Consider the following 26,543-nt stretch of genomic DNA (forward strand, 5'->3'; position numbering starts at 1 on the left):
GTTAAAACTACCAAGCCCAACTTCTGAGAGATGTCATCCCTCAGAAATCCCTGAACTCTGAAATATTTTACTACTGCTGTGCACAATACTGGATACAGAGAACTGATTTTCCTTTTACCTCATGTTGTAAACTAAAAGGCTCAATAAAAATTTATCCCCTGTCATTAAAAAAAAAAAGGTGAATTTGGACAGGCAGAGCACCACGTGAAGTCAGCAAGGGCTGCTGCAAGCCAAGGACTAGCAGGGCTGGGAGCTGGTGGGCACCGTCTCCCAGGTGTGCTCCAGGGGAGGTGCTGTCTGCCTAAGCTCCAGGCTGGACTTGTGGCCTGGGACTGGGAGGCGATGAACACTGGAGGCCACATAGCCTTAGATCACAGAGCACAGCACCTGCCTCCGGGACCCTCCTGGACAGTGCACCTGAACTCACCACCCACTCAGCAGTGTTTCTGGCCGGCGCCCACAGGCTGGGGCTGTCCGAGTACATTGCCGGGGAGTGTGGTGGCCAGTGGTCCCGGCCCCTCTGGGACATGCAGGACACCGATCCGTCCAGGCGGGTGTGTGGCCAGGCTGCGTGTGCAGCTGGCAAGACCTGGGTCAGGCACAAACAGGAGCTGCGGCAGCCTGAGGGTTCAAACCTTTATTGGTCTGTGGAGTACGTGGCTCAGGGTGCTGGGGCTGGCCCTCAGGAGTCAGGGTGGGAGCAGGGGCCGGGCGGGGGCACAGGGGTGGCAGAAGCCTCTGGAGGGTCTGCGCTAGTTGAGGGAAGCAGGGGCTGAGGGTAGAGCCAGGAAGAGGGCACCGGGGGCCTCTGGGGTGTGGGGCCCCGAGGGTGGGTGTGGGCAGGACGGGGAGGTGGGAGGGGAGCCCAGGCAGCTGGGGGGCCGAGGCCTCGGGCTCAGGGTCCTCGGTCTGACTGCCGTGGAGGAGGCCCCGTCTGGAGGCTGGGGTCTGGTTAGCACCTTGGGTGGGGTGGCGATTCGCACAGCCCACGCGCGTCACTAACAGATCCAGCGGATGAACCTGTCGAAGAACCTGGGCTGCGCTAGGCTGTCGAAGTCCTTCTCGCGGAAGATGGCGGCCCTGTCCCCCAGGCTGATCTCGGCGAGCACGTGCTCGTCCACGTCGCCGCCCACAGCCACCACGGTGGGCACCACGTTCTGCTTGCGCATGGAGTGCACAGCCTCCTGCAGGCTCTCGTTGCCAGTGACACCGTCGGTGAGGAACACAAAGGACAGCTCGGCGTGCCGCCGCGCCCCGGCCCGGGCACCGCGCACCACGTGGTTGATGGCGTGCACGACGCCCGTGCCCACGTGCGAGAAGGAGTTGAGGTAGCGGGCGTCCTCCAGCGCCTCCCGGATGACGGTCAGGTTGGCGGTCAGTGGGAAGGCCAGCTGCTGCTCCTGCGGGCCCCCGAACTGCAGCAGCGCCAGCCGGGCGTTGAGCGGGTCGTCGTCCCTGCGCGCCAGAGTCAGGCGCTGCGCCACCTCCTCCACGAAGCGCCGCACCTTGTGGAAGTTCTGCTCGCCCAGCCGCTCGGAGCCATCCAGCAGGAAGACAATGTCCACGGGCCGCTGTGTGCACTGCGCCACGTACAGCTCTGTGGGGAGACGCGAGGTGGGCACTGGTGGGTGGAGGCAGGTGCCAGGGCCGGAGGCCTTGACCAGGCTGCGCTAGGAATGTGTCCTGCTCCTCTGGGCCTGCCCAGCTCCCTGAGAGCCTTCCTGCCAGGACTGAGCCCAGACTCAGGCTGAGGACCGGGCTGGGGCTCCCATCCAGGCGGCCACCTCCAGGCCCCCTGGTCCAGAGCCATCTGCACAAGGACCACCTTGGGTGGGAGGGAACCCTCAAAGACCCCCGGCCCTCGTCTCTCTCTTGGCCCTGATTCTCTGCAGCTGGCTGGGCCACGTCTCTCCCAGAATGACAGCTGTGTGCTTTCCACTTGGTGCGGCTTTCCTGTGTGCGAGCACAATGTGGCCAGACCCCGAGCAGCTGGCATGGGCCCCGCTAAGATGCATTGTGACCAGAAGACCCCTCCCCGTGTGGACGGTCACCAGCCTGGCCAGGAGGGACAGAGTGTGGCTGCAGCCAGGGCTGAGGCTGGGCCCTGCCTACACACGGCTTCAGAGACCATGGACTTTTACCCAGCTATCTGCGTTCCAGGGACACAGAGGGCCCCTCAGGGTGAAAAAGGGGGGGGACGCTGACACAACCCAGGCCTTAGACTCCTGGGGATCCCATTGGGAACAGAGTCCTAACCCTCAGCAGTACCACCAGGATGCTCAGCATCCCCCCAGCTTGAGGGACCCCAGGTGCAACCTGTCAAAAGCCCACTTGACCACAGCAATGCATTCAGTTTAAACGTTTCAGCTTTTATAAAACTTTCAGCATTTGCTCACTGTGCCTGAGGACAACCCCCCCCCCCCCAGCGAGAGAGACTCTGCTGGACACTTCACTCAAGCTTATTCATGATGTAGCTTATTTTGGTGCACATTGCTGCTGGAACTTGCTTAGCAGATCTGGTAAGTTATCCCCGAGCCCCCTGAACTATGACCCACCCACAGACGTTCCTACAGACTTGGAGATGGATGTGCAGTGGGGTGGCAGGTTCGGGAGGTGACTGAGATGCACGGCAGGTGGGAGTCAGGATTCTCGGGCTCTGCCTCCCCCTCTATGGGCTCCCTTCTCCTGCCTGCACCCCGCAGCAGGAAGTGTGGCCTGGCACATGGTGAGGGAAGGATGGGAGCCCAGCCAGGATGGGGTTGCTCCTCTGGCTCAGGTGTCCATGTCTGAGCTCACCTGGGCTGGTGGCAGGGGCATGGCCCTAAAGGCTTCAAATGGGGACCAGGGGCCTCCAGACTGGGAAGGTGAATTCCTGCATAGAAGACCCTGGTTATGGGGCAGCCCTGGAAAGCTACAAGCTATAAGCTCTGCATGGGAGCCCCACGGCTTCAGCACAGAGCCAGTGCGGACTCGGGGTCCCCTGTGATGTCCCTGTGCACCAGCTTAAAGGTGTCAATGAACAGCTGCATCCAGTCCTGCCGCTCGACCCCTGTGGCAAACTTGGCCCGCTCAGCGGTGTAGACCATCATGGCCACCAGCTGGGAGTACGAGGCTGGGTCCTGTGTGAACTCCGTGGTGTTTAGCAACTGCTGGATCAGGGGGATGGTCCTGGGGAAGGTAGGGTCTGGACCCTCTTCCGTGCGGAGGAAGGTGACCCGGGGCTCGCCGCCAGGCCTCGGTCCATCTGCAAGGGGCGTCCAGAGAAGACGTTAGGCCTCGGGCGTAGGCCTCTCCACGGAGGCAGAGCGAGGACCAGGGGGAGGGCGCTGGGCAGGCGCGTGTGCGGAGCTGCAGTTGGCGTGGTGGGCGCAGGGCCTGGGCAGGAGGCGGCGGGTGGGGAGTTGGCAGCAATCGACAATTCGAGGGAGCAGATCGAACGGTGGCACCTGTGGCCACTGGAGACCTCGAGGGGAGTTCTGGGCGGAGAGACCGCGCAGACACCACCGTGCCTCGCAGAGGTCTGGCTGGCGCAGGCGCAGCCGCAACACCCGTACCCGCTCCTCCCTCTCCCCCTGCCTCGCTCACTCAGCGGGGCTCGGGTCCGGAAGGAGGCATCAGCAAACCTGAGGCTGTCAGAGCAGCCCAGTCCACGGGCCTGGTCCCCAGTGCACTCGGAGCTCCCTGCATCCAACCCCTCCTGAGCGCAGGTTCGTGTCTGACACCCTCGGTGGTCCCGACACGGCTGAGGTGCGCCCTGGCTGGGGTTCTGGGTGGATGGGGCTGTGTGGCCCCGGCTGCTCACCCAGCACATGTTTGTAAAGTGTGCTCCACGGCAGCCCTGTCTAATTTGCCCTGGAGCCACATGTGGCTGTAAAGGGGCACTTGGTAAGTTCAGCATGCGGGCTGTAGAGGCTGGGACGGAGGATTAGGTGGGCTCGAGTGGCTGAGGTCACCATTTCCTCCCTGTCCCCTTCACTGTCCCCTCCCAGAGCCGGTGTGGCCCCCCCATCCCCCGGACCTGCCTGGTCCAGGTCCTGCGGCCACTACACCCTGAGCCCAGCGTTGTCTTGGCCCAAATGGCACTGACGTCTCGAGAAAGGGAGAGGCAGACAGCAGAGCATGCGCACAGAGCACACCGAGCACCTGCACTCTGGAGCAAGTGCATGGCGCTCAGCACCCAGCAGGCCCTGCTGCAGCCCCACACCACCCGCCACGCTTGCAGGGAGGGGTCAGTGGATCTAAGCCCAGTCCTCATCGAGAAACACGGCTTTCCTGCCACGGTCAGGAGGAAGCAGGGGCCCTGGGCTGTGGCGGCGGGCTGGCTTCTGCCAGGGCCTGAGCTGTGTGTGGCATCTGCTCCCCATGCACAGAGCCGGGAGGCCCCGACCCTGCTGGGGCTCAGACCAGTGTTGTGCCAGGCAGCCCCTGTGGAAGTGCTGCTCCCTGGAATCCCACAAGGCCTCTCGTGCAGTCCCCAGATCCTGCCTCTGGCAGGGACCAGGCCCACATAGCTGTCCCCAGAGAAGTGTATGGAGTGGCTGCCCAGGCATAGCTGTAGAGCTGGTCCTGGGACATCCTGTCCCCGCTGAGAGGACTGGCCCTCAGACTCCCTCACCCTACCTGCCCATAGAACCTGAGGATTGCTGCCTGTGCCTGGGGGGACACGACCATCTCCACGGTGAGTCCTGGGGACTCCTGGAAGGGCAGCTCCCAGGGCCCTGGTGTTCAGTCATCTGCAGCTTCAAGGCGCAGCGGAGCATAGGTACACCCTGCCCTCCCCAGCCCTGGCACTGCCACTGTGGGCCAGGATATGAAGGCTGCTGGCAGGGTTAAAGCAAGCAGTTGGCAGCCACATGGCTGTTGGCACATCTGCCTCAGAAGTCTTACATCAGCTCTTTTGTCCTCCAGACCCGGGGGACGCACCACCTAGTGCGTGGGGAGACTTCAAGGCCACAAGCAGGGACTCCCTACCCCCCACCCGACAGCAGCCAGGGACCACACGGTGCAGGCCAGCAGCACTGCCTGTGGTGCCAGACAGTCTGATGCCGGGCTCACCCCAGCACTGGGCCCTGGCACCACCCATCCCAAGGGTGTTCCCCCGGGGGACATCTTTACAGCACATGGCCCAGGTCCCACAGGCCCCTCAGCCCTGGCCCTGGAGCCTAGGAGGGCGGATGCCAGGGCTGCTCTGCCAGCCTGGGGTGGGGCTGGGGTTCCCACATTACCTGTTTGGCAGGGAAGCTCTGGACACACAATCTGCGGGTCTGGGAGAGAGGAGGGCCAGGGTCCCCATCAGCGCCCACCAGGCCCTCAGTGGCTGCCCAGTGGCCCGCCTTGAGGTCAGCACTGGGTCCTGCTGCCCACCGGGGAACGGCTGCTCTCCTGGGCATGGGACCCCCTCCCACCCGGGCATGGGCCCCCTACCTGGGCACAGCACATCCTCCATATCATCGATGAACTTCTCAGCCACCAGGTCAGAGAAGAGTGTCATGTTGCGCACCTGCTGTGGCTTGTCACAGGCAATGGAGTAGAGGTTCTCGCTCTCGTGCCTCTCGTGGAACATGTCGCCGATCCCGATGGCCGTCACCGTGACATCACGGTCACACAGCGCCCGCAGGTTGAGGTCGTCGTCACGTGGGTCATGGCGCCCATCCGTGATGACCACGGCGAACACGCGCGTCTTCTGGCGCCGGCTCTCCTTGATGAGCTGATTGTAGGCGAACTTGAGGGCAGAGGGTGTCCAGGTGCCACCCGCGATCCACTCCAGGTTCTTGACGGCCTCCTTGAAGCTGGACAGGGAGTCGATGCGCTCGTCGTCCAGCTGGATGGCCTCGAAAGTGCCCTCGTGGCTGTACTGCACCACGCCCACACGCGTCCCTGCAACGGCCGCTGCGTGAGGCGCCCCGAGGCCAGCGCAGTCCCCAAGCGACGCTGCCAGGGACAGCCCACCCCCCGACCTGTCTCCGACTTGGGGTCCTTGGCGATGGCCCCCAGCCTGTTGACCACGTTGATGACGAAGTTCTTCTCCAGGGTGAAGTTGGTGTAGCCGATGCTCTCGGAGCTGTCGATGACGAAGACCACGTCCAGGGCGCCACAGCGCTTCTCGCAGTCTGAGGGGCAGCAGGGTCCATGGGCGGGGCCCCAGGGCCACAAGAGACCCCCAGGCCCCGGGAGGCAAGGATGGGGGCCATGACTCACCACAGCACCCACAGGTCTCCCTCACGTAGGTCATGACGTCGCACTCCTGCAACATGGCACATGGGTGGTGTCTCAGGGAGTGGCCCCAGGGGAGTCCCTGACCCTGGGCACCGTGATGTCCAACCCCGGTATGACCCACGTGACCTCAACCCCTGACCTCGCCCTGCCCAGCACCCCCTGCTGCTGCCCTCGTTCCTGGTGTTTAGGAGTGAGAAGGACACTACCAGACCAGGATGCCGAGTCCAACCTGTGACACCTACCGTGAGGCCAGGGTCTCCGGGGGGGCCAGGCTCGCCCTACAGGAAGGAGGGCAGTGAGGCATGGGAAGAGCACACTGGCCAGGGGCAGCCCCGGGTGCAGACAAGGGACAGGGACCAGCCTACCTCGGGTCCCGGGTCTCCTCTGGGCCCCCGAGGGCCCGGTTCTCCATGGGGACCAGGATCAGCCTGTGGAGGAGAGCGCAGGTGGGCTCAGCAGTGCCCTGGGTGGGTCCCTGCTCCCTCGAATTAGCTGTGTCCCCCTCCTGGGCATGGCAGGCATTGCTACCCGCTCAGGAATTTCCAGGCCCTGCCACCCGGGAGGGCGGAGGAGTGCAGTGCAGTGGAGCTTGGGTGCTGACGCAGACAGCGCACCCCGGCCGGCCGTGGCTGCTTTCAAACATCCACCCACCACTGTCCCTCACGCCCAGTCGAGCACCCACCTGCTCCCCCAGCCCTCCACCCATCCCGAGACACTCACGGGCTCCCCCTTTTCGCCTTTCCTCCCAGGTCTTCCTTTCATGCCGAAGTCTCCTCGACCTCCCTGTGGCAGGGATACCCGTTAGTTGGGGTGGGGACGTCCGTCTCCGGGCTCCGCCTACCCTCAGAGACCTTCACCAGCCCGCCAGGGACGTGGCCGTGCTGGCAGGGGGGACCTGGCCGTGGCTGTCGGCCACCTCGCAGGGTCACTGGCTGCAGGGCCTGGCCAGGGTAGGGACGTGGCTGTGGAGACCACCATGGATGCAGCATGCGATGCCCACCCTTGGAGCGGGGAGAGGCCCAGACGGGCAGGGCCTGCGTACCTCTGGGCCAGGCGGGCCAGGCTCTCCTCTCTCTCCCTGGGAAGGAAGCAGAGGTCAGACTTGCCCGCCTCGGGCGGGGAGGGACAAGCCCCAGCATCAGAAGGAGCTCAGGCGTGCCTCAGGCAGGGGCCACAGGCACCATGCGTGCCACATACGCTGTCCCGAGGATGGGCCCTGTTTGTGACCCCTGACCCCGCACCGCTCCTGACCCCAACAGAGGAGGCCTAGAGGGCCCACTGAGAGCAGGCCCAGCCCCGTCCCGGCCCCTGACCCAGGCCCAGACTCACCGGTGTCCCCCGGGGTCCTGGGTAGCTGAATCCAGGCCTGCCGGGGTCTCCCTGGAGGGAGAGGGGAGTTACCTGGAGTGTGAGTGTGAGCTGAGGACGTCACACGGGTGGGGTGGCAGGGCTGCCTGTGCTGTGCACGGGGTCACAGGGGCCACCGCCCCACCCCCAGGGAAGGCGAGGAAAGTGACTGCACCCGGAGGTGTGAGCAGGGGCCCTGCCCAGGGGGGCTGTACCTTAGGGCCTGGCTGTCCTGAGTCTCCTCGGGGCCCGGCATCACCGGGGTCTCCCCGAGATCCCTGAGACAGGAGAGAAATGGGGTCAGCACAGTTGCTGGGACAGGGACTGACGGACACCCAGGGATCACCCGCCCACCCAGGCCAGCTCTGACCGACAGGCCACACCACCCTGGCTGGCGGAGAGGGGAGGTGGTGGCAGGTCACGGCCAGGGATGGTGGCTGGCAGCCGCAGATGGGGCCCAGGATCCCGGGGCTGGGGTGCGGATAGGCCCTGATACTGACCTGCTTCCCCGGCTGCCCGAGAGCCCCCTGGGGGCCTCTGGGTCCAGGCAGCCCTCGGTCCCCCTGCAAAGGAAGGGACCAGGCTGGGTCCTTGGGTGGCCTCAGACTCCAAGACCCAGATGTGGGCCCCTCAGATGTCAGGTCCGCTGCTTGGGGGTTCCTGGGCTGGCCCCACCTCAGCCGAGCACAGGGCCTGCGGGGGCGGGGGGCACAGGCCGGTCCCTGCCACCGCCCACCCAGGCCCCAGTACCTTGGCTCCTTTGCCGCCAACCTCTCCAGTCAGGCCGCGGGGCCCCTCAGGGCCAGGATCCCCCTGTGGGAAGGGCCAGGTCAGGTCACAGCTGGGGATGGCGTGGGGTGTGTGGGGAAGGGTCTGACCGCTGTGCAGGAAATGCTGGCCCAGGGGTGTCCCATCCTGCTGTCCTGTCTCCACCGACCACCTTGGCAGGCGCCCTCCTCATCTCCAGGGAACCGAGGGTGGCTTGTGCCACAGAACCCGTCCGCACCACCCTCCAGAGCACGTGCGTCTGTGGCAGGGGCCCTGCGGGGTGGGGCCTCGGTGGCATGGCAGGGATCCCGCCCACCTGTGCCCACTTTCCCTGACCCTGCTGGGTGCAGCCCTCACCCCCGCCCTGAGGTTTGCCTGATGGCTGTGGCCAGCCTGAGGTCTGGAGCACAGGCTGAGGCCCCAGTGCAGAAACAGGCGTGGCCAGGCCCGCAGGCTCCGCAGGGGCTCACCTTCTCCCCCTTGGGGCCGTCACTGCCTGGGCTGCCCTTGGCTCCAGGGTCTCCTCTGCGCCCCTGCAGGGACAGGTGTGTCAGCGGCCACTTGGACTCTGCCCGCCCCGGGCCCTGGTCTGTGTGCGCCAGCCCTCAAGGGTTTAGGGTGGTGGGGTCCTGCGCAGGCTGCAGTCCTAGGCAGCTGGCGTTTGAGGCCTTGCCTGGGCACTGCTGGGCCAGGATGGGGCCCCTCTTCGGGCTGTGTCTCCTCTCGGCCAGCGCTAGGGTTGGCCACCTCCCCAGTTCAGACCTCGGGCGCCTGCAGGGTGTGGCTGGGGCCCGGGCTGTTTGCCATGGGTGGCGAAGGCGGAAGGGACCCTTGGCCTGGGGCTGTGGCCGGAGACTCACAGGCTCGCCTTTGGGTCCGCGGGGCCCAGGTCCGCCCTTGGCTCCTTTCACACCCGGACTTCCAGGGGCTCCATTGTTGCCTTGGTAACCCTGTGACAGGACAGGACAGTGCAGCCTCTGTGAGCAGATGCATGCAGGGGCTGAGGCCCTCGGGCCCGGGGTTCTGGCGCCTGGCAGCAGAGGACAGCCTGACTGCACGCGCTTAGCAGACAGCGGGTCCAGTGGTCCTTCCGTGCTCACACCCCTGAGGGCGGAGCAGCCGGTGGCTGGCTGGCCGGTCCCAATGGGCTTACCTTGCTTCCTTTGTCTCCGGGGTCTCCGGGGGGGCCCCTGCGTCCTGAGCGGCCAGCATCCCCCTGTGAGGTTTGGAGAGATCCGCTCAGTCCTCTGCAGGGAGTGGCAGGACCAGGCGGGACTTGGGGTCTCCCACCTGGCCATCCCATCTCTGGGGCACCCGGGGTGTCAGGCCCCGGTGTGGTCTGCACGGGTTACTCTGAGCCCTCTAGGGCCACACAGGGTGGAGGCAGGGTCAGGGTCCTGGGTGGGCTCGGGGAGCAGCTTCCCCGCAGGGCTCCTGGTGGCGCCAGTCATGCGTGGCTGATCGTGGGGACAGGCGTTCTCTCTGTGGGCTTCCTTCTCAGTCACCCACCTTGGCGCCCTGGTCTCCTTGCTCTCCTGGGCTGCCGGCGTCCCCTGTGTACCCGTCAGGGCCCTGAGGGGAGGGGAGCAGCAGTGTCGGCCGGGGCCCTGGCTGCCGAGGAAGGGCAGCAAAGCGCTGTCCTCTGGGCTCGGGGGTGTCTCCCCCAGCTGTGGGGCCCTGGCTCCACGGGACCCCCATCCACAAGGCTGGCCCTGAGGATTCAGCCACGGCACCCAGCCCACAGGAACACCAGGCCGTTGGATGGCCCTGTCCCGGAAGCACCTGAGGGCTGTGTCCAGGGATGGGCAGGGAGGGGCTGGGTGGCCAGGAGGAGCCAGGTGCCTCAGAAACCTCACCTGGTCTCCAGGGACCTAGAGTCCCTGCCCTAGGAGCCCAGAATCCTCACCCGGTCTCCGGTGTCTCCCTTGCAGCCCGGGGGTCCAATTCGGCCCAGCTTGCCCTGAAGGAGGAAGGGGCAGAAGAGAGGTCATGTGGTTTTGGGTCCAAGGAGGGAGAACAGGGACCACTGGCTACGACACAGGGCTGAGGGGGCACCCTGACGGGTGCTTCCTGGGGACAAGGCCAGGGCAGTGTCCCCCACCCCTGTGTGCATGGCGTGCACAAGTGTGCCACGTGTGTGTCTCTGTGCACGGCCAGGGCAGCACTAGGCGGAGGCTCACCCTACCTTCTGCCCATCGGTGCCGTTCTTGCCTGCCAGCCCGGGGGCCCCCTGGAAAGGGTTAGAGGTGTGGTGAGCGCTGAACCTGGTCCCCTCGGCAGTGGGGAAGTGGGTGCCGCTTGCTTACCTTCCTTCCGTCGGCTCCAAACTCTCCCTGTGTGAGGGAAAGCGGGCGTGAGCTGAGCTCCCAGCATGGGGCACCACCTCCTCTGGGGCCTAGGCTGAGCCCTCAGGCCAGCAGAAGGCTGGAGGAACCCCATTTCACCACCCCAGACCCAGTCTCCCCCAGGAGCGAGGACAGCCTGGTGGGCTGCGCATCTTTCTGCTTCGGACTCCGCCATGGAAACTTACCTTCTCTCCTTTGAAGCCAGGCACACCCTAGGGCAGAGGGAAAGGACAGAGATCACCAGGGCACCCTGGGGTCCTGGAGGGTGGGGTTGGGAGGACGGGGAAGGGGGGAGACAGGCTGAGAACATAGGATGGGCAGGGTCCAGTGTCTGTCGCCTGGAAACCACGCGCAGGCTCTGCACGAAGGTTGAATGAGGGGTCAGATGGACGCTCGGTTTATCGTCAAACTGAGAAGGTAACAGGGTAGGGGGACCTGCCCCAGCCAGTGCAAGTCCCTTGAAGCAGGCCCCTCACCACCTGGTGGAGCTCACCTTGGGTCCTGGGAATCCGATGGGGCCTTCGATGCCGGGGTCCCCCTGTGAAAGAACGTGGCTTTGGATGGAGCCCAGCTCTGGGGTGCGGAAGGGTGGCTGGGAGCGTGGGGTGGGGTGCTTACCTGTCGCCCCTTCTGGCCGGGCTCTCCTGGCTCACCCATGTTGCCCTTGGCACCCTAAAGCAGACGGCAGGGAAGGGGGTAAACTGAGGGGAGGGTGGAAGGGTGGGCAATGGGGACCTCGCTGGCTCCCCTGGGGGGCAGGTTAAGGGCCACTGGTCACCCCAGATCTTGGAGTCAGTCAGCCACCCCTGAAGTCCCAGCCTCTGCCTCTCCTGAGCCCCAGGAAGCCACCCTGCCAGGGGCTCCCTTCTGCATCCATGGCTGTGACTGCAGGCTCCGACTGTCCCTAGGACTGTGTGGCATTCATGGTGACATTAATCCTCGGAATAGGGTGAGGGCCCCAGTAACTGCCCCCAGATCAGGGCTTCAGGAAGCCATGCCTCCACCCCCTGGAATGGAGTTTATTGATGATTGCACCCACTTATTGATGTGCTTCCTGTTCAGGTGCAGCGGGGCAGAGGAGCGGGAGACTTGAGGAATGAAATGGGGCCTGAGCACAGAGGCTCTGAGGGCCACAACTGTGCCCTGCTCCAGGCCTCTGTGTGCCCCCACCGCTCTGCCAATTCCACTCCTTTGCCACCAGGACCAGACACCAGGGAAGGGGGTGCAGAGGGTTTGGCCAGTGGCCAGGGGATGTCTTGTCAGACCCCTGCTGGCCTGGAAGCTGTCACAGCATTTGGAAAAAACGAAGGAGGCTCCCGAGTGGTAACATCCCCTGAGAGTTACTGTAAATGCTCAGTCTGGTCTGGCTGCAGAATTCTCCCGCCTCTGCCTTGAGGGGTTTTTTTTTTTTTGGTACCGGGGATCGAACTTGGGACCTTGTGCTTGCCAGGCAGGCGACGGAACCACTGAGCTAAATCCCCGGCCCTGCCTTGAGGTTTTTGACAGACAGAATAGTTGGAGTTTCAGACTCTCTGGTGGTAAAGTCTGGAAGGGTCCTGTTCCGTGCACCTCCTGCCATCTAATAAGCCACACCGTAGGTGCCCACTGTAGATCCTAGCCATGTCCCCAACTTTAGGGTGTCTTGGGTTAGACCTGCGTGTACTTGCCTGCTTGACAAGTGTTGGAGTATGGTATGGCTTAATAATTTTTTTTAAGGTCTTAGTTTTCTCAAAATGTTGTTTAAAAGGGAGTGGACAGATCTGAATTCAGTTTCTCAGGGTGGAATGTGGGAGACACCTAGGTTCAGCTGGCCTCAGATGCGGGGTTCGAGGTGGCCGGACGCTCACCTTCTGTCCTCGGTAGCCCTTGGGGCCGGGTGGCCCAGGGATCTCCAGGCAGCTCACCTTGTAGCACTGAAATGAGAAGGGACAGTGGAGGGACAGCAGCTCAGGCTGTGGGAAGAGTCCCCGGCAGGAGAGGGTTCGGGACACATGTGGCTGGGACTCACAGAGAGGCCCCACAGTGCCCGTCAAGCCCAGGGGACCAGAATGAAGAAGCAGACACGCGAGGCACTGACTAGGTGGGGCCTTCCTCTCTCAAGGGTTGTAACAAGGTTGAAGAACTGACCAGGCGCCGTGTACAGGGATTAAGCCACGGTCTCTGAGAAGCAGCTTGGAACACACTGAATGGGCCCTCAGGCACCTGCTCCCCTTTCCTGGGAGCCAGGGCTGGCACACGGCACACAGGCAAGCGGGGTGTCACAGACATGTGCGGACACACACTGCCACTGCCTGACCCAGCCTGGGTTGGACACAGCTGTCCCCAGGGCCACGACCCTCGACCCCTGCACTCATGGACGACCTAGCTCCGACCCAAGCAGCCTGGTTTGGGGGAAAGCCCTTGTCCAAGTCCAGAGATTGGGTCCAACACAGAGCAGACAATTTTGGCCCCTCTCCTCCACGTGTAGCTCCAGCCCCCAAGAGCCGGAGCCTCAAGCTGTGCCTTGAGGGGTCTTCGGAGGCAGCAGGCAGCAGGCCCGCGCAGGCTCCACTCACCTCTCCGTAGGCTTCGTGCTTCTGCAGAAAGACAGGGAGGGCTTGGTCAGTGCGAGCCTGGGCTTGTGGGGTGACCCAGCCTGGTGGGGCCTCACCCGTCCCTCCCCGCGGGGCCCACCGCTCACCATGACCTTGATGATGCGGTTGATGGTGTCCTGGTCGATCTCAGTAGAGTCCGGCCGCATGGTGGCGTAGTTGCTGCGGTAGAGCTCGTGGGGGGTGCTGGCGAGGTCCCGCAGGCCCTGCTCGTTCAGGTTCTGATTGGGCGCCACAGCGAAGAGCCGGATGGCCTCGTCACGGGCCCGCTCGGCCTGCAGCTTAATGCCGCCGCACGGGCTGCCCGTGACGTGGCCGTCAGTGATGACCACGGCGAAGCTGACGCCACGGGGCCCCGAGCGGCGGATCTCCTGTGTCATGTTGGCCAGCGCGCAGTCGGTAAAGGTGCCTCGGCGGAAGGAGCTGATGCCCTGCAGGCTCTTGGTGAAGGAGGCACGGTCACTGCCTGGCGGGCTGAAGACCTCCACTTGGTCGGAGAAGTGCAGGCCGCCGTAGCGCCAGCTGAGCGCCACCTGGTCCAGGTAGAGCTCGTTCTGCAGCTGGCTGATGAGCTGCGGCACAAACTGCTGCATGTGGTAGAGCAGGCTGTCGGTGGGCGACTGCATGGCCACACTCTCAGAGGTGTCCAGTACGAAGTACACGTGGACAGGGCAGTCGGTTTTCTCTGGGGACACGGGGTGTCATGGCCTGCCCGGCGGGGCCCCTTCCCCACCCTGTGGCCACTCCCGCCTGAGCCCTGGTACCTGGGCAGCCGTTTGTCCTCTCAGAGGTGACAGTGTCAGGTGAGATGAGCTCTTGCTGCTGGGCATGGAGAGTCCCCAGCAGCCCCCCGAGCAGCAGTGCCATGAAGGGGCCCCGCAGCATCCTAGTGGTCGCCTTGGGCCTCAGTCCTGCAAGGGAGGGGCACTGTGAGCAGCAGCCCCGAGGAAACGTCCCTTCGTCATCCAGGCTGCCTGGCCCATGGGCAGCAGGCAGGGGCCTGGTGCACAGTGCTGCTGCCCGGCCCTCAGCGGGGCTCCCACCCACAGTGAGCTCATCTGGGCTCCGTCCAGGGCAGTCCTGTCGCCCATGCTCCCATCCATTTGCCCAGGAAGTGAGGGGAGGGAGGAAGATGCTGCTCTGCCTGGTGGCTCCTAGGCCCTGTGTGTGACCTTGGCCAAGGCCATGCCCTCAGGCCTGGTCCCCTTCACTGGGGATGTTGGTGGGGACCTTGGTGAGGACAGAAGGAGGTCAATGCTGTCCAGACCTAGTGGTTCCTGGCACAGTTTTGCGTCAGGCTCCTGCTGATCAAGTCCCAGTGAGCCTGTGGTGTGTCTTGGGCCCTGGCATGATGCCTGAGGAGGCCACCTGCACGGGCCCAGAGCTGGCCTTGCTGTGCCTGCTGGCCGGGTCATATGTGGCCTGGGGACCCCAGAGCAAGGCTGGCAGCCACTGGGTCGAACAAGTCCTGGAGTTGTTGGAAACGCCCACTCTTATGGGACGCAGAGCCAGCACCACCCTGCTCTGCACAAACGTCCACCCCAGCTACTGAGGGCCATGACCCGGGGCCATGTCCCAGCATCAGCCTGCAGGGGTAGCAACACAGTGCTGGGGGTGGGTGGACATGTGTCCTGTGGCCCTCACCTGCCCACACTGGGTGCAATGAGACTGGCAGAGAGGATGCTGGAGCAGGGATAAGTTTGAGTCCCCGGGAAGCTGCTGAGGGAAGGAAGCCCATCCGGAGGACAAATGTTCAAACAGCTTTAGCTGGAGAGGGCAATGGAGCCAGGGAGCCAGGTTTGGTACTAAATATGACAGATGATGATAAGAAGTTCACTGAGAGCTTGGAAAAGGAAGAGAGCAAAGGAGATGAAGGAACCGGTGAGGGACAGAGCTCAGACCTGGAAATGAGTGGGCAGGAGACAGGGGGCCTCAGGAAAAGTGACAAAGTGACAGAGCTGCCAGCCGAGGACTGGGAGCTCATCCCTCCCAGGCAAAGGGAGCTAAGGAAGTGAGGCCACGTGGAGGGACAATGGGAGCCAACTCTTGGTGTAAGGAGAATTCTAGAATACATGCACAGGCAAACACAACATCAGAACAAAATGCAGGAAGTGCCTCCAGGGAGCTCACGTGGGTGCAGAGGCAGATGGAAGCTGTGTCCATGCCCTGTCCTCTCACACCTCTTGCTCTGGGCTGTGCATGAGGACAGAGTGTGGCTTCCACACCATGGAGATGCCTGCTGGCCTTGGCGTGGCTTGCTAAAGGGGAGGCCAGTGGCCACATCACGTGGATACAGCAGGGTGGCCTCCAACTTGGGAGCAGACCCTTCAGCCGTTGTCAGCTTCCTAATGGCCTTGGCCTGGCCTGGATCTCTACTGCCCCATGCAAGACCCAGGGCCAGTGCTGCCCAGTGGAGCCCTCCTGAGCTCCTGACCCAAAGATGTATGAAATTGTACAGAAAGCTGCTGATTCTCTTCTGTCAGTCTCAAACAATCAGAAAATGTTACAGAAAAAATACTGCTCACACCAGCAAGAAAAGCAAAACAAATCCAGGGAACAAAGTTAACAAGAATGCACAGGACTTAGGGAAAAAACTCAGCAGCCCTCCCCCCCAGCCCCAAGGACAAACCTTATCCTTGTTTTGTTCTTTCTTTTTTGGTACTGTGGATCGAACTTGGGTCCTTGGTGCTTTCGAGGCAGGCGGCGGCGGAACCACTGAGCTAAATCCCTGGCCCCAAACCTTGTCTTTGGATAAATCATCCAAATATCTTAACAGATATTACAAATATCAGTTATTTCTAACCTAATTTATAGTTAAGTGCAATTCTAATTAAAATCTCCAAGAACAATTTTTGTTGGTAAAAGTTGGCAAGATCAATCTAGGTTTCACCTGGAGGAATAAGAGTAGATGAGAAAAGTTTAAGAAGAGTGGTGAGAAAACAGGGCTGTGAAGTGTGAATGCCTGGGAACCTGAGACAGGGACCACGCCTTCCTCGCCTGAGACCCAGGGGCAGTGCCACCCTGGGGAGTGCACCAAGAGCTGGACAGGTCCCAGTGTGCGGTTGGCTCCTCATTTTCGTAAGGTGTAGGGATTTATATGGATACATTTTTTATAACTGTCATATCTTCTTGTTGTATTGAGAATTTTATTACTATGTAACTTTCTTTGTCTCTTGTAACCTCTTTTGATAGTATAGCTACTTGTGTTCTCTTTGCTACTCAATGGAATATCTTTCCCCATCTTTTCACTATCAACCTATTTGTGCCTCTGGATCTAAAGTCAGTCTTGAATATACAGCAAAAAGCTGAGTTATGGCGTTTTGAATCCAGTCTGACAGTCTCTGTCTTTTGATTGGAGAATTTAACCCATTTACAGTTAGCATAATTACTGATGAAGAAGACTTCTGTCTCTTCGTATCCGTTATAGCTTATAGCTTTGTGTCCCTAGATTTCCCTATTGCTTTCTTCTTTTGTGTTTGATTTTTGGTGTAAAGTATTTAAATCCTCTTCTTATTTCCTTTGTATTACTTTATTACTTATTTTCTTTGTGCTCACCATGGGGATAACACTTAACATTCTAAAATTAAAACACCTGAATTTAGGCCAACTTAAATTTAATAATGTACAAAAGCTGCTCCTTGAACAGCTGTATCCCCACCCTTTTCATTTACTGATGTCACAAAATTACATCTGCATATAGTATCTGTATGGAGATGTATTAGTATCTGTATGAGTATCTGTCCCTCAGTCAGATACTAATGGGACTGGTTCTAAACCGCTTGTGGATACCAGAATCCGAAGCTCAAGTCTTCTATAAATGGTGTGGTTCTTGCATCTAACCTGTGCTGATCCCCCCTTTACTTTAGTATATGTGCTGCCAAAGTGAGCACCCCTCTTTACTTTTAATCATCTCTCCATTGCTTTCAATGCCTAGCATAGGGTAAATGCCATGCAAATAGTGCTGTACTGCATTGTTTACAGACAGTGACCTGGAGAGAAAGGTCCATATGTGTTCAGTACAGACACAATTCCTTTTCAAATATTTTTAGTCTGTAGTTGTTTAAATTTGTGGATGTGCAGCCCACAGTTATGGGGGGCTGACCATATGTTATGTCAACGCATAACTATTTTAATGCATTAATTTCTGAAATTATTTTGCAAATAAGATGTGAAATTACAAATCACAATTATAATAATATTAGCTTTTAGACTTTTTTTTTTTAAAAAGCACGCTTTAAAATTCATATAGAAAACAAAACTGGAGTTATACTTCATTGGCTCAATGATACTAGCTTTTGTACTTGCCTGTGTATTTACCTTTCCAGAGAGCCTTATTCCTTCACGTGACTTTGATGCTTATCTAACACTTCATTTCAGCCTTCAGGCTGCCCGCTAGCATTTCCTGCAGGACAGGTCTAGTGCTGATGAGCCTGCCTGTCTGCCTTCCTTCCTTCCTGCCACTTCTGTTGTCTTAATTTTTTCTGTAGTTTTAAGGGACGGTTTTGCTGGATATAGGTTTCTTGGCTAACAGTTTGAATATGCCAGCCCACTGCCCTCTGGCCTCTGAACTTTGATAGTAAATCTGCTGGTGTCTTATTGAAGAGCCTTTGTATGTGATGAGTTATACACACCTCAGAATTGCTGCCTACAAAATTCTTTGTTTTTTGAGTTTGGTTATACTGTGTCTCAGTGTGGGCCTCTGAGTTCATCCTGCTTGGAGTTCATGAGAGTCTTGGATGTTTATATTCACGTCTTTCATCAAATCTGTGATGTTTTCTTTCAGCCATTATTTCTTCACATATTCTTTGTCCCTCTGCCATCTCACCCTGCGGGATTCTTGCACTGTACACGTCAGGCATCTTTACGGGCCTCCTTGGGACCTAAGCTCCTCACTCTGTTCACTTTTCTCCAGCCTTTTTACTTTCTGTTCCTCATTCTCAATAATTTCCACAGCCCTCTCTTAAAGTTCACTGATTCTTTCTTCTCGCAGCTCAACACAACCTTTGACCTCCTCTAGGGAATTCTCTGCTTCAGGTGGATTTTCCAGCTCCAGATCCTATTTTTGGTTCCTCATTCCCATTTCACGCATGGTTTTCTCCACTTTCCTCACATCTTCCTTCCGTTCTTCGAGCATCTCTAAGACAGCTGCTTTAATGTCCTTTTCTCGTCGACCTCCTGTTTGGTCTTCTTCACAGATGGTGTCGGTTGTCGCTTCTGCCCTGGGTGCCTTGTGATGCTTTGTGACACTAGATGTTTGGAAATCAGAGTCTCCCCAACCCCAGAACTGCTGCCGTTTGCTCCATCTGTGACTGTTGTGGATACCTCTGTGCCCAGGGGCAGCCGGGAGTGTAGATGTAGGGTCCTCGGGTCCTATCTGAGCCTGCACCTTCCCCAGGGAGCTGCAGTGACTTTCTGGCTTCCTCTGTACATATGGCTCCTTTAGGATATGCTTATGTGTGGCTTCTAAAGAGGGAACAGAGGAAAGGAAGGGAGAAAAAACACCTGCCCTTGAAGTGGCCTGGAAGGTGCAACAAGTTTGAAAAGGCAGAGCCTAAAAAGCAATTTGTCAGACCCCAATATCGTGAAGTTAGAAATCAACAGCTAAAGGAAACCAGGAAAATCACAAATTTGTGGAAATTAAGCAACATTCATAGGCCAGTGGATCAGAGAAGGAAGAAGCACAAGGGAAGTTAGAAAAACTTCGAGATGGGGCTAGGGATTTAGCTCAGTGGTGCCACCGCCTGCTCTCAAGCACAAGGTCCTGAGTTCAATCCCCGGTACCAAAAAAAAAAAAACTTAGAGATGAATAAAAATGAAACAAGAATTTCCAAAACTTGTGGTACACAATGAAAGCAGTGCAAAAGGGGAAACATTTAGTTATAAATGTTTGCTTTAAAAACAACAAAGAAGCCGGGCATGGTGGCACATACCTGTAATCCCTGCTCTCTGGGGCCTGAGCGTGGGGAATGACAAGTTCAAACCCGGCTTGGGCAGCTTAGCCACTTAGGGAGGCCCTGTCTTAAAAGATAAAAAGGGCTGGGAAAGCAGCTTAGTTTGAGGGCCCTAGGTTCAATCCCCAGTACCACGAAACACACGCATGCATGCACACACACAGACACAGAGCAAGAACTACCTAAAATCAACAACCTAACTTTAGAATGTAAGGAACTGGGAAAACAAGAACAAACTATATCCACAGCTAAAAGTAAATAAAGACTAAAGCAGAGATAACAAAATAGGAAATAGAAAAATAATACAGAACATCAACTAAACCTAAAGCTGGTTGTTTGAAAAAAATCAGCAAGCCTTTACAAACCTTTAGTTAGATGAACTGAAAAAAAAAAAGGAAGACTCAAATTACAAAAATTATATATGACCATGGGGACCCTATGACCAATTCTGTAGAAATAGAAATGATTATAAAATGGCGCTGTGGGCAATTTTATGCCTACAAATTAGAAGACCTAAGGGAAATGGAAAAATTCCTAGAAACATAAAATTTACCAAGGCTAAACCATGAAAAAACAGAAAAACTTAACAGACCTGTAACTAGTAAAAAGATTACTGAACCAAAAGATCTCTTGATAAAGCTTGGGTCACTTCCAGGGGCCAGGCACTGATTCAGGAAGGGGCTTCATAGTGGCAGTGGTGGGCTCTCCGCTGTGACTAGTGTTTCTCCGCTGCCAGAGGGGCAGACTACACGGCAAGTGTCATGATCGAGGAGGTACAGAAACATTCTGTACACGTGCTTGTGTTCAGGTCATTGAAAAGGACCCATGACATGTCTGTAGCTGATAATGGAAAACCTGCGCCTTTGGATGAAGAGAGTCACGAACAAAAAATGGCAATCAAGCTTCCTAATGAGTATAGTCCTGTGGTGCATATGCCTACTTCCAAAGAAAATTTTGAAGAGAAGGGCCCTCAGAATGTGCGGGATTCATAGGGTCAAAAACAGTATCCTGCCAATCAAGGACAAGAAGTTGAATGTGTAGTTACAGGGACGCATCCATATCCACCAGGACCTGGGGTGGCTTTGACAGCAGATACTAAAGTCCAAAGAATGACGAGTGAATCCACTGAACAGTCCTTAGCAGTGGCATTACCTTCTCCTCGGGCCAGGGGAGATACAAATCATACTGTCCCTGGTGGGAATGAATACCGTGGGGCTTCTGAACACCCACAGCCTACAGGGATGAATTTGATGGTTATGGAGACTGGCATCACCAAGAATTCTGCACTGATGGCTAAAAAAGCCCCGACGATGCCCAATCCTCAGTGGTACCCACCATGGAAACTACAGGGTCATCAGTGGGCATCTTGGCTGGGTGTGATGTATCGCCCTGGAAATCAGTGAGATTTCTAGTGGTTCGCTACTGGATCTGCTGACAGAACTATAAAGATGTGGGACTTGGCTAGTGGCAAGTTAAAGCTGTCACTGACTGGACATATCAGTACGGTGTGGGGCATGACAGTAAGCACAAGGAGCCCATACCTGTTTTCTTGTGGAGAAGACAAATGAGTAAAATGCTGAGATCTTGAGTATGATAAGGTTATAAGGCACTATCATGGACATCTAAGTGCAGTATATGGTTTGGATTTGCATCCAACAATTGATGTGCTGGTCACCTGGAGTCAAGATTCAACTGCACCAATTTGGGATGTGAGAACTAAAGCCAGTGTACACACTTTGTCTGGACATACAAATGCAGCTGATTCGGTGAGGTGTTAAGCTGCAGAAGCACAAATTATTACTGGTAGCCATGACACCACAATATGATTATGGGATCTGGGGGCTGGAAAGCAAGGGTGACATTGACAAATCATAAAAAGGCAGTCGGGGCTGTGGTTTTACACATTTGCATCTGGTTCTCCAGATAATATAAAGCAGTGGAAATTCCCTGATGGAAGTTTCATTCAGAATTGTTCTCGTCATATTGCTATCATTAATACATTGACAGTAAATTCCGATGGAGTGCTTGTATCTGCAGCTGACCATGGCACCATGCATCTCTGGTATTGGAGAACTGGCTACAGTTTTCAGAGAGTTTGTGCAGCTGTGCAGCCTGGGTCTTTGGACAGTGAATCAGGAGTATTTGCTTGTGCTTTTGACCAGCCCGAAAGTCAACTACTAACAGGTGAAGGCGATAAAACCATCAAAGTGTACAGAAAGGATGATACTGCGACAGAATAAACGCATCCCTTCATCTGGAAACCAGAAATTATCAAGAGAAAGAGATTTTAATGTGACACTGTCTCCATGGTGGCTGTTTTTTTTTTTTTTTTTTTTAAGCTTGCCATTGATGAGGAAATCCAGTCATTTCATGCTCTGGCTAGGAATATAAAGGAGAAACTCACTTCCGGAACTCTTGCTGCTTCATATTTTACAGTAAACTGTCCCCTGTGGCCCTCCCCCATCCCATTTTTTAATTTCTAAAATAAACAGTTTGTGGCTATAAAGTAAAAAAAGAAATCACTTGATAAAGAAAATCACGACCTGAGACCCTCCCTGGTAAATTCTACCAAACCTCTAAAGAAAAAGTAACACCAGCCCCTCTCAAACTTTCCACAAAACTGGAAGAGGAGGGGACACTGCCTATCTCATTCTGTGAGGCCAGTATTGCCCGACACCAAAGCCAGACAGACACTATAAGAGAGAAAAACTACAGACCAAAACCCTTATGAACATGAATTTGAAAATCCTCAATATGGGGGCCAGGGATTTAGCTCAGTGGTGCTGCGCCTGCCTCACAAGTGCAAGGCCCTGAGTTTGATCCCTGGTACCAGAGAAAAAAAGATTCCTCAACAAAATGCTACCAAATCACATTAAGCAGGATAAAAAGAGTTCTAAACCATGATCAATTGGGATTTATTCCTGGAATGCAAGAATGGTTTAATGTATGAAAATCAATCAATGTTGTTCACCTCATTAACAGAATGAAGGGTTAAAACCCACATGACCATTTCACTTGATGCAGAAAAAGCACTTGGAAAAGTCAACATTGTTCCAAGACTTAAAGAAAACACTTAAACTAAATGTAGAAGGAAACTACCTCAACACAGTAAAATTCATACACAAAGACACACAACCGACAGTGAGCTGCATCCCCAAGGTGCACGACAAAAGCTTCCCCTCCCAGCTCAGGAAGAAAGCAAGGACACACACCATCAGTACGTCCTTCAGTGCTGTCCTGGGGTCCTCGCCAACGTAATCAAGCCAGAGAAAGCAACAGAAGTCATGGAAGCTGGAAATGAAGAAGTAAAGCCATTTCTGTTTGTTGATCACAGACACACGCACACACACACACATACACTTTTCTGTGATACTCAGGATTGAATCCAGGATCTTTGACTGAACTATGTCCTTAGCTCTGTATCTATCATCTATCTCTATCTATCTATCTATCTAATTTGAAACAGGGTCTTACTAGGTTGCCCGGGCTGGGCTCTAACTAGCGATCCTTCTGCCTCAGCCTCCCAGAGTGCTGGGATTACAGGTGTGCATCACCACACCTGGGTGATGATGTGCTCTCATATGTAGAAAACCTTAATGATTCCACAAATAGTTATAACAAATAAACAAATTCAGCAAAGTGGCAGGATACAAAGTCAATTCATATAAACCAGTTATATTTCTATATAATAGCAATGGGCAATCCAAAAAGGAAATTTAGAAAATATCTTACTTACTAGTCTACCAGAAGAATACATATTTAGAGATTAACCTATGAGGTGGAAGACTTATGCAATGGAAACTACAAAACATTTGTGAAAGAAATTGAAGAAGACATTAATAAAAGAACAGAAATTTTACATTCATGGATTAGGAGACATAATACTGTAACATAATACTTGTAAGATGGCAATACTACCATAATTGATCTAAAGATTTAGTACAATTCTTATTACAATCCCAGTTATTTATTTTCAGAAATAAAGAACCATTCTAAATGCCCCTGGAATCTCAGGGAACCCTAGATACCAAAAACAATCTTGACAAAGCCAAAGGATTATTCATATTTTCTGATTTCAAACTTACTGCAAAGCTACAGTAATCAATACAGTATGGTACTGCATACAGACATGGCATCTGGCTCTCTGCAGGACAGAGTCTGCAATTAGCCCTCACACACGTGGCTGAAGATTTCAACTAGAGTTCCAAGATCATTCACTGGGGGAAAGGCAGTTTTTTCAACAAATGGTCCTAAGAAAACTATACATTCACATACAAATGATGACCTTAGGTCCTTATCTCACACTACACACAAAATAAATTCAAAATGTGACCTAAACACGAGAAAATCTAAAACTGCAAGACTCTTAGAAGAAAGCATGGGATTTTAAACTCATGACATTGGATTTGGCAAGGATTTGTTGGATCTGACACCAGAGGCATAGGCAACAAAATTTAAAAAAAAATTGATAAATTGGATTTCATGAAAATTTGAAGTTTTTGTGCATTGAAAGAGACTACCAACAGAATGAAAGGGGATTCCAGAGGATGGGAGAAAATATCTATAAATCATATCTGATAAGGATTAATATCTAGACTATATAAAGAACTTCCAAAACTCAACAACAACAACAACAAAATCAAACTTATTAAAAAATGAGCAAGGGCTGGGGATTTAGCTCAGTGGTTCTGGCGCTTGCCTCGCAAGTGCAAGGTCCTGAGTTCGATCCCCAGTACCAAAAAAAAGAGAGAAAAACTTACATAGATATTGCTCTGAAAGAGATGTATGAATGGCCAATAAGCAGATGAAAAGATGGTCAGCATACTAACCATTAGGGAAATGCAAATCAGAATCACCATGAGAAACACCTCACACCCATAGTATGGGTTCTATAAAGAACAAAAATAGAACAAGTGCTGATGAGGCCATGGAGTGAGGGGAATCCTGATGCACTCCTGGTGGGGATGCAAAATGCTGCACCCGCTGTGGTAAATGGTATTGTGGCTCCTCAAAAAATTGTAAGTAGAACTCATGACTCAGCTGTTCCACTTCCGGTATAGATTCAAACAAACTGAAGCAGGGTCTCGAAGAGGCATTTGTATGCTGCCTATGTCCACAGCGGTGCTATTCTCAACAGCTAAGACATGGGAGCAGCCCACGTGTCCAGCGGCAGCTAAGTGGGTCAGCAAAATGGGAAGTGGGCATAGACTCCAGTGGAACATCATTCAGTTGTGAAAGGGAAGCCGCCTCTGCCGGGTGCTATGCCGTGGGTGGACCTGGGGACACTGCTGAGCAGAACGACTCAGGCACCAAGTGACAAGCACGATATGGTTTCTCTCACACCAGTCACTGAGGCAGCCACAGTCACGGCGACAGGGTGCGAGGGTGACTGCCAGGGGCGGCCAGGGGCTGGGGGTCCTTGTTCAGTGGGTTTCAGTTTCCCAAAACGAAGAGCTCTGGATGTAGATGGTGGTAATGGTTGCAGAACAACAAAATGTGCCTAACACCGTGAATCAAGCACTTAAACATGAATAAGACAGTACATTTTATGTTATGTATATTTTATCACAATAAAAAAAGTTGTATGTTTGTGTGAAGCTCTTGCTAACCAGTAAAAAGATGAACACCAGCTGGGAACATGGCAGAAATCACAGTCAGGCAAGTCAAGGAGAAACCTCACGTGTCAGCGGGCAGATAATGCTGCAGTGCATGGAACCAAAGACACGCAGAACAGACTCACACCAGGCAGCGGCTGGCGCCCAGGTGGACAAGTTGGGAGAGGCCATGGCGCCGTGCACTGCAGATAGGCCTGACCCTGCTCTACTTCCCGGTGGGTTCTGAAATCAGGCTTGAAGCTCTGGCGTGCAGGGACCCCTTGCCCGCCCCGCCCCGCTTCCGGTCTGCTGGTGTCCCGCCCTTCCCCGGGGCCCGTGCTCACGGCCTGTGGCAGGGACGCCGCCAGGCCCACAGAGAGCAGCACTCAGGGCCACGCCTGGGTGTGGTGTGGCACATACCAGGGTCCACGGCTGCTGTGAGAGAGGATGGAGGAGGGCTGATCCTCAGAGTGCAGGGCCCGGGGAAGTTCCCCTGAATAATCACAGGAGCCCTTCTTCCCCAGATTCGACACCTGAGGCTTGTGGCTGTGAACGGCCTGTCCAACGGATCTGGGGACCCCAGCAGCCTGGACCCTGGGAGCTGCACCTGGAGGCCCTGTAGCCCCGAGACCTGAATTCGCTCCAACAGACACAGTGTCCCCAGCTGTGTAGACAGGCGCTGCCTGGGGCTCTGGGGAACCACAGAGGCGTGAGCCTGGCTCTGCCCCGTGCTGCCCTTCCCACGCCCCGTGCCACTGTCACCAGCAGAGGGGCAGTGGCCGAGCAGCTGTGTCCCCGACTGCGTCCAGGGACCCCTTCAGCCTGGCCGGGGCTCCTAGCCTCTCCCCACCCCAGAGGGAGGGCGGTAGCAGCTTTGCCTCCTGGGCCCAGTGAACTGAGGCAGCACACAAACCCCTCTTTTGGCTGCCAAGGCAGAGCTACTAGCTTGGGAGAAAAACAACAGGAAATCGGTGGCTCTCAGGCCCCTGCTTTGGGGTGCTGGTCCTCCCTGGGCCCAGGCTCCGTGTTTCCAGTGAGCCCAGATGGGCCCTGCACATGCGGGTCCCTCTGCCGCCCTGCGTGGGTGCCGGCGGCAGCGGAGATGTCTCCGTCCCATCCACGGGCGCTGGGCCCTGGAGCTCTGCTGCTGCCTTCTGCAGGCCCAGGGCGGGTGTGGGGTGGGGTGCTGCTCCCCCGGGCCCCTCTCCCTCCCTCACCCAGGCACACTCCAGGGCCGGGATGGGAGGCAGGTGGGCCTGTCCTTGGCGGGAAGGGCTTCGACTGCCCTCCTCTGCTGCCGAGTGCCCCAGGTACCCCGCCCCATGCTGGGGTTCAAGCCTGGGGTGCCCTCCCGACCCTCCATGGGCCCCCAAGGCCAGGATCCCGGGCCTTGGACTCCGGCGCTTGGCGGCCTGAGGAGAGGCACTAGGGACTGGGGGGAGCTGGAGAGCGGGGAAGCGGGGTCCCCGCCGGATCCCTTGCCCAGAGGCCGAGGGGCAGAGGGGCAGCGAGCGGAGACAGCGCAGAGGGGACAGCCTCGGGCAGGCTCGGGCAGGACGGCGCTCCGAAGGGGGCCCGGCAGCGGAAGTGGTCCCAGCGCCCCAGCCCCTCGGGCTGCCTCGGCACCGCGCGGCCACCGCCCGACGGCAACACTCACCTGGATCGGGGCTCCGGGTGCTGCCGGCCCGGGACGCGGGCGCCGAGTGCGCAGGAGGCGGGCGGCGGGAGGGG

General features: G+C 56.5%; 1 protein-coding gene and 1 pseudogene across 5 annotated transcripts; one reads left to right on the plus strand and one right to left on the minus strand.

The window, feature by feature from the left end:
* Window positions 1-622: 622 nt before the first annotated feature.
* Window positions 623-26,543, minus strand: Col6a2 (collagen type VI alpha 2 chain). Of its 5 annotated transcripts, XM_087210637.1 has the most exons (30): window positions 26,470-26,512; window positions 22,431-22,509; window positions 19,198-19,285; window positions 14,032-14,178; window positions 13,357-13,952; window positions 13,232-13,252; window positions 12,524-12,589; window positions 11,295-11,348; window positions 11,170-11,214; window positions 10,862-10,888; window positions 10,638-10,664; window positions 10,517-10,561; window positions 10,238-10,291; window positions 9,841-9,903; window positions 9,485-9,547; window positions 9,192-9,281; window positions 8,802-8,864; window positions 8,314-8,376; window positions 8,064-8,126; window positions 7,779-7,841; window positions 7,546-7,596; window positions 7,259-7,294; window positions 6,937-6,999; window positions 6,582-6,644; window positions 6,459-6,494; window positions 6,199-6,244; window positions 5,958-6,110; window positions 5,425-5,877; window positions 5,226-5,264; window positions 623-1,597 (listed from the first exon to the last, which is right to left on the minus strand). In XM_087210637.1, the coding sequence occupies exons 4-30, from the start codon at window positions 14,150-14,152 to the stop codon at window positions 999-1,001; spliced, it is 3,063 nt and encodes a 1,020-aa protein (XP_087066763.1). In that variant the 5' UTR covers window positions 14,153-14,178; window positions 19,198-19,285; window positions 22,431-22,509; window positions 26,470-26,512; the 3' UTR covers window positions 623-998. The 5 variants fall into 5 exon arrangements, with proteins under 5 accessions (XP_087066763.1, XP_004842592.2, XP_004842593.2 ...); XM_004842535.3 differs by lacking the exons at window positions 19,198-19,285; window positions 22,431-22,509 and having other exon boundaries at window positions 26,470-26,543; XM_004842536.3 differs by lacking the exons at window positions 19,198-19,285; window positions 22,431-22,509 and having other exon boundaries at window positions 14,032-14,194; window positions 26,470-26,540.
* On the plus strand, window positions 19,906-21,509 carry LOC101711258 (pleiotropic regulator 1 pseudogene; annotated as a pseudogene).

Source organism: Heterocephalus glaber, unplaced genomic scaffold (genome assembly GCF_053883595.1).
Source record: "Heterocephalus glaber isolate CG9 unplaced genomic scaffold, H.glaber_assembly_v1.0 deba00000122, whole genome shotgun sequence".
Lineage (NCBI taxonomy): Eukaryota > Metazoa > Chordata > Mammalia > Rodentia > Bathyergidae > Heterocephalus > Heterocephalus glaber.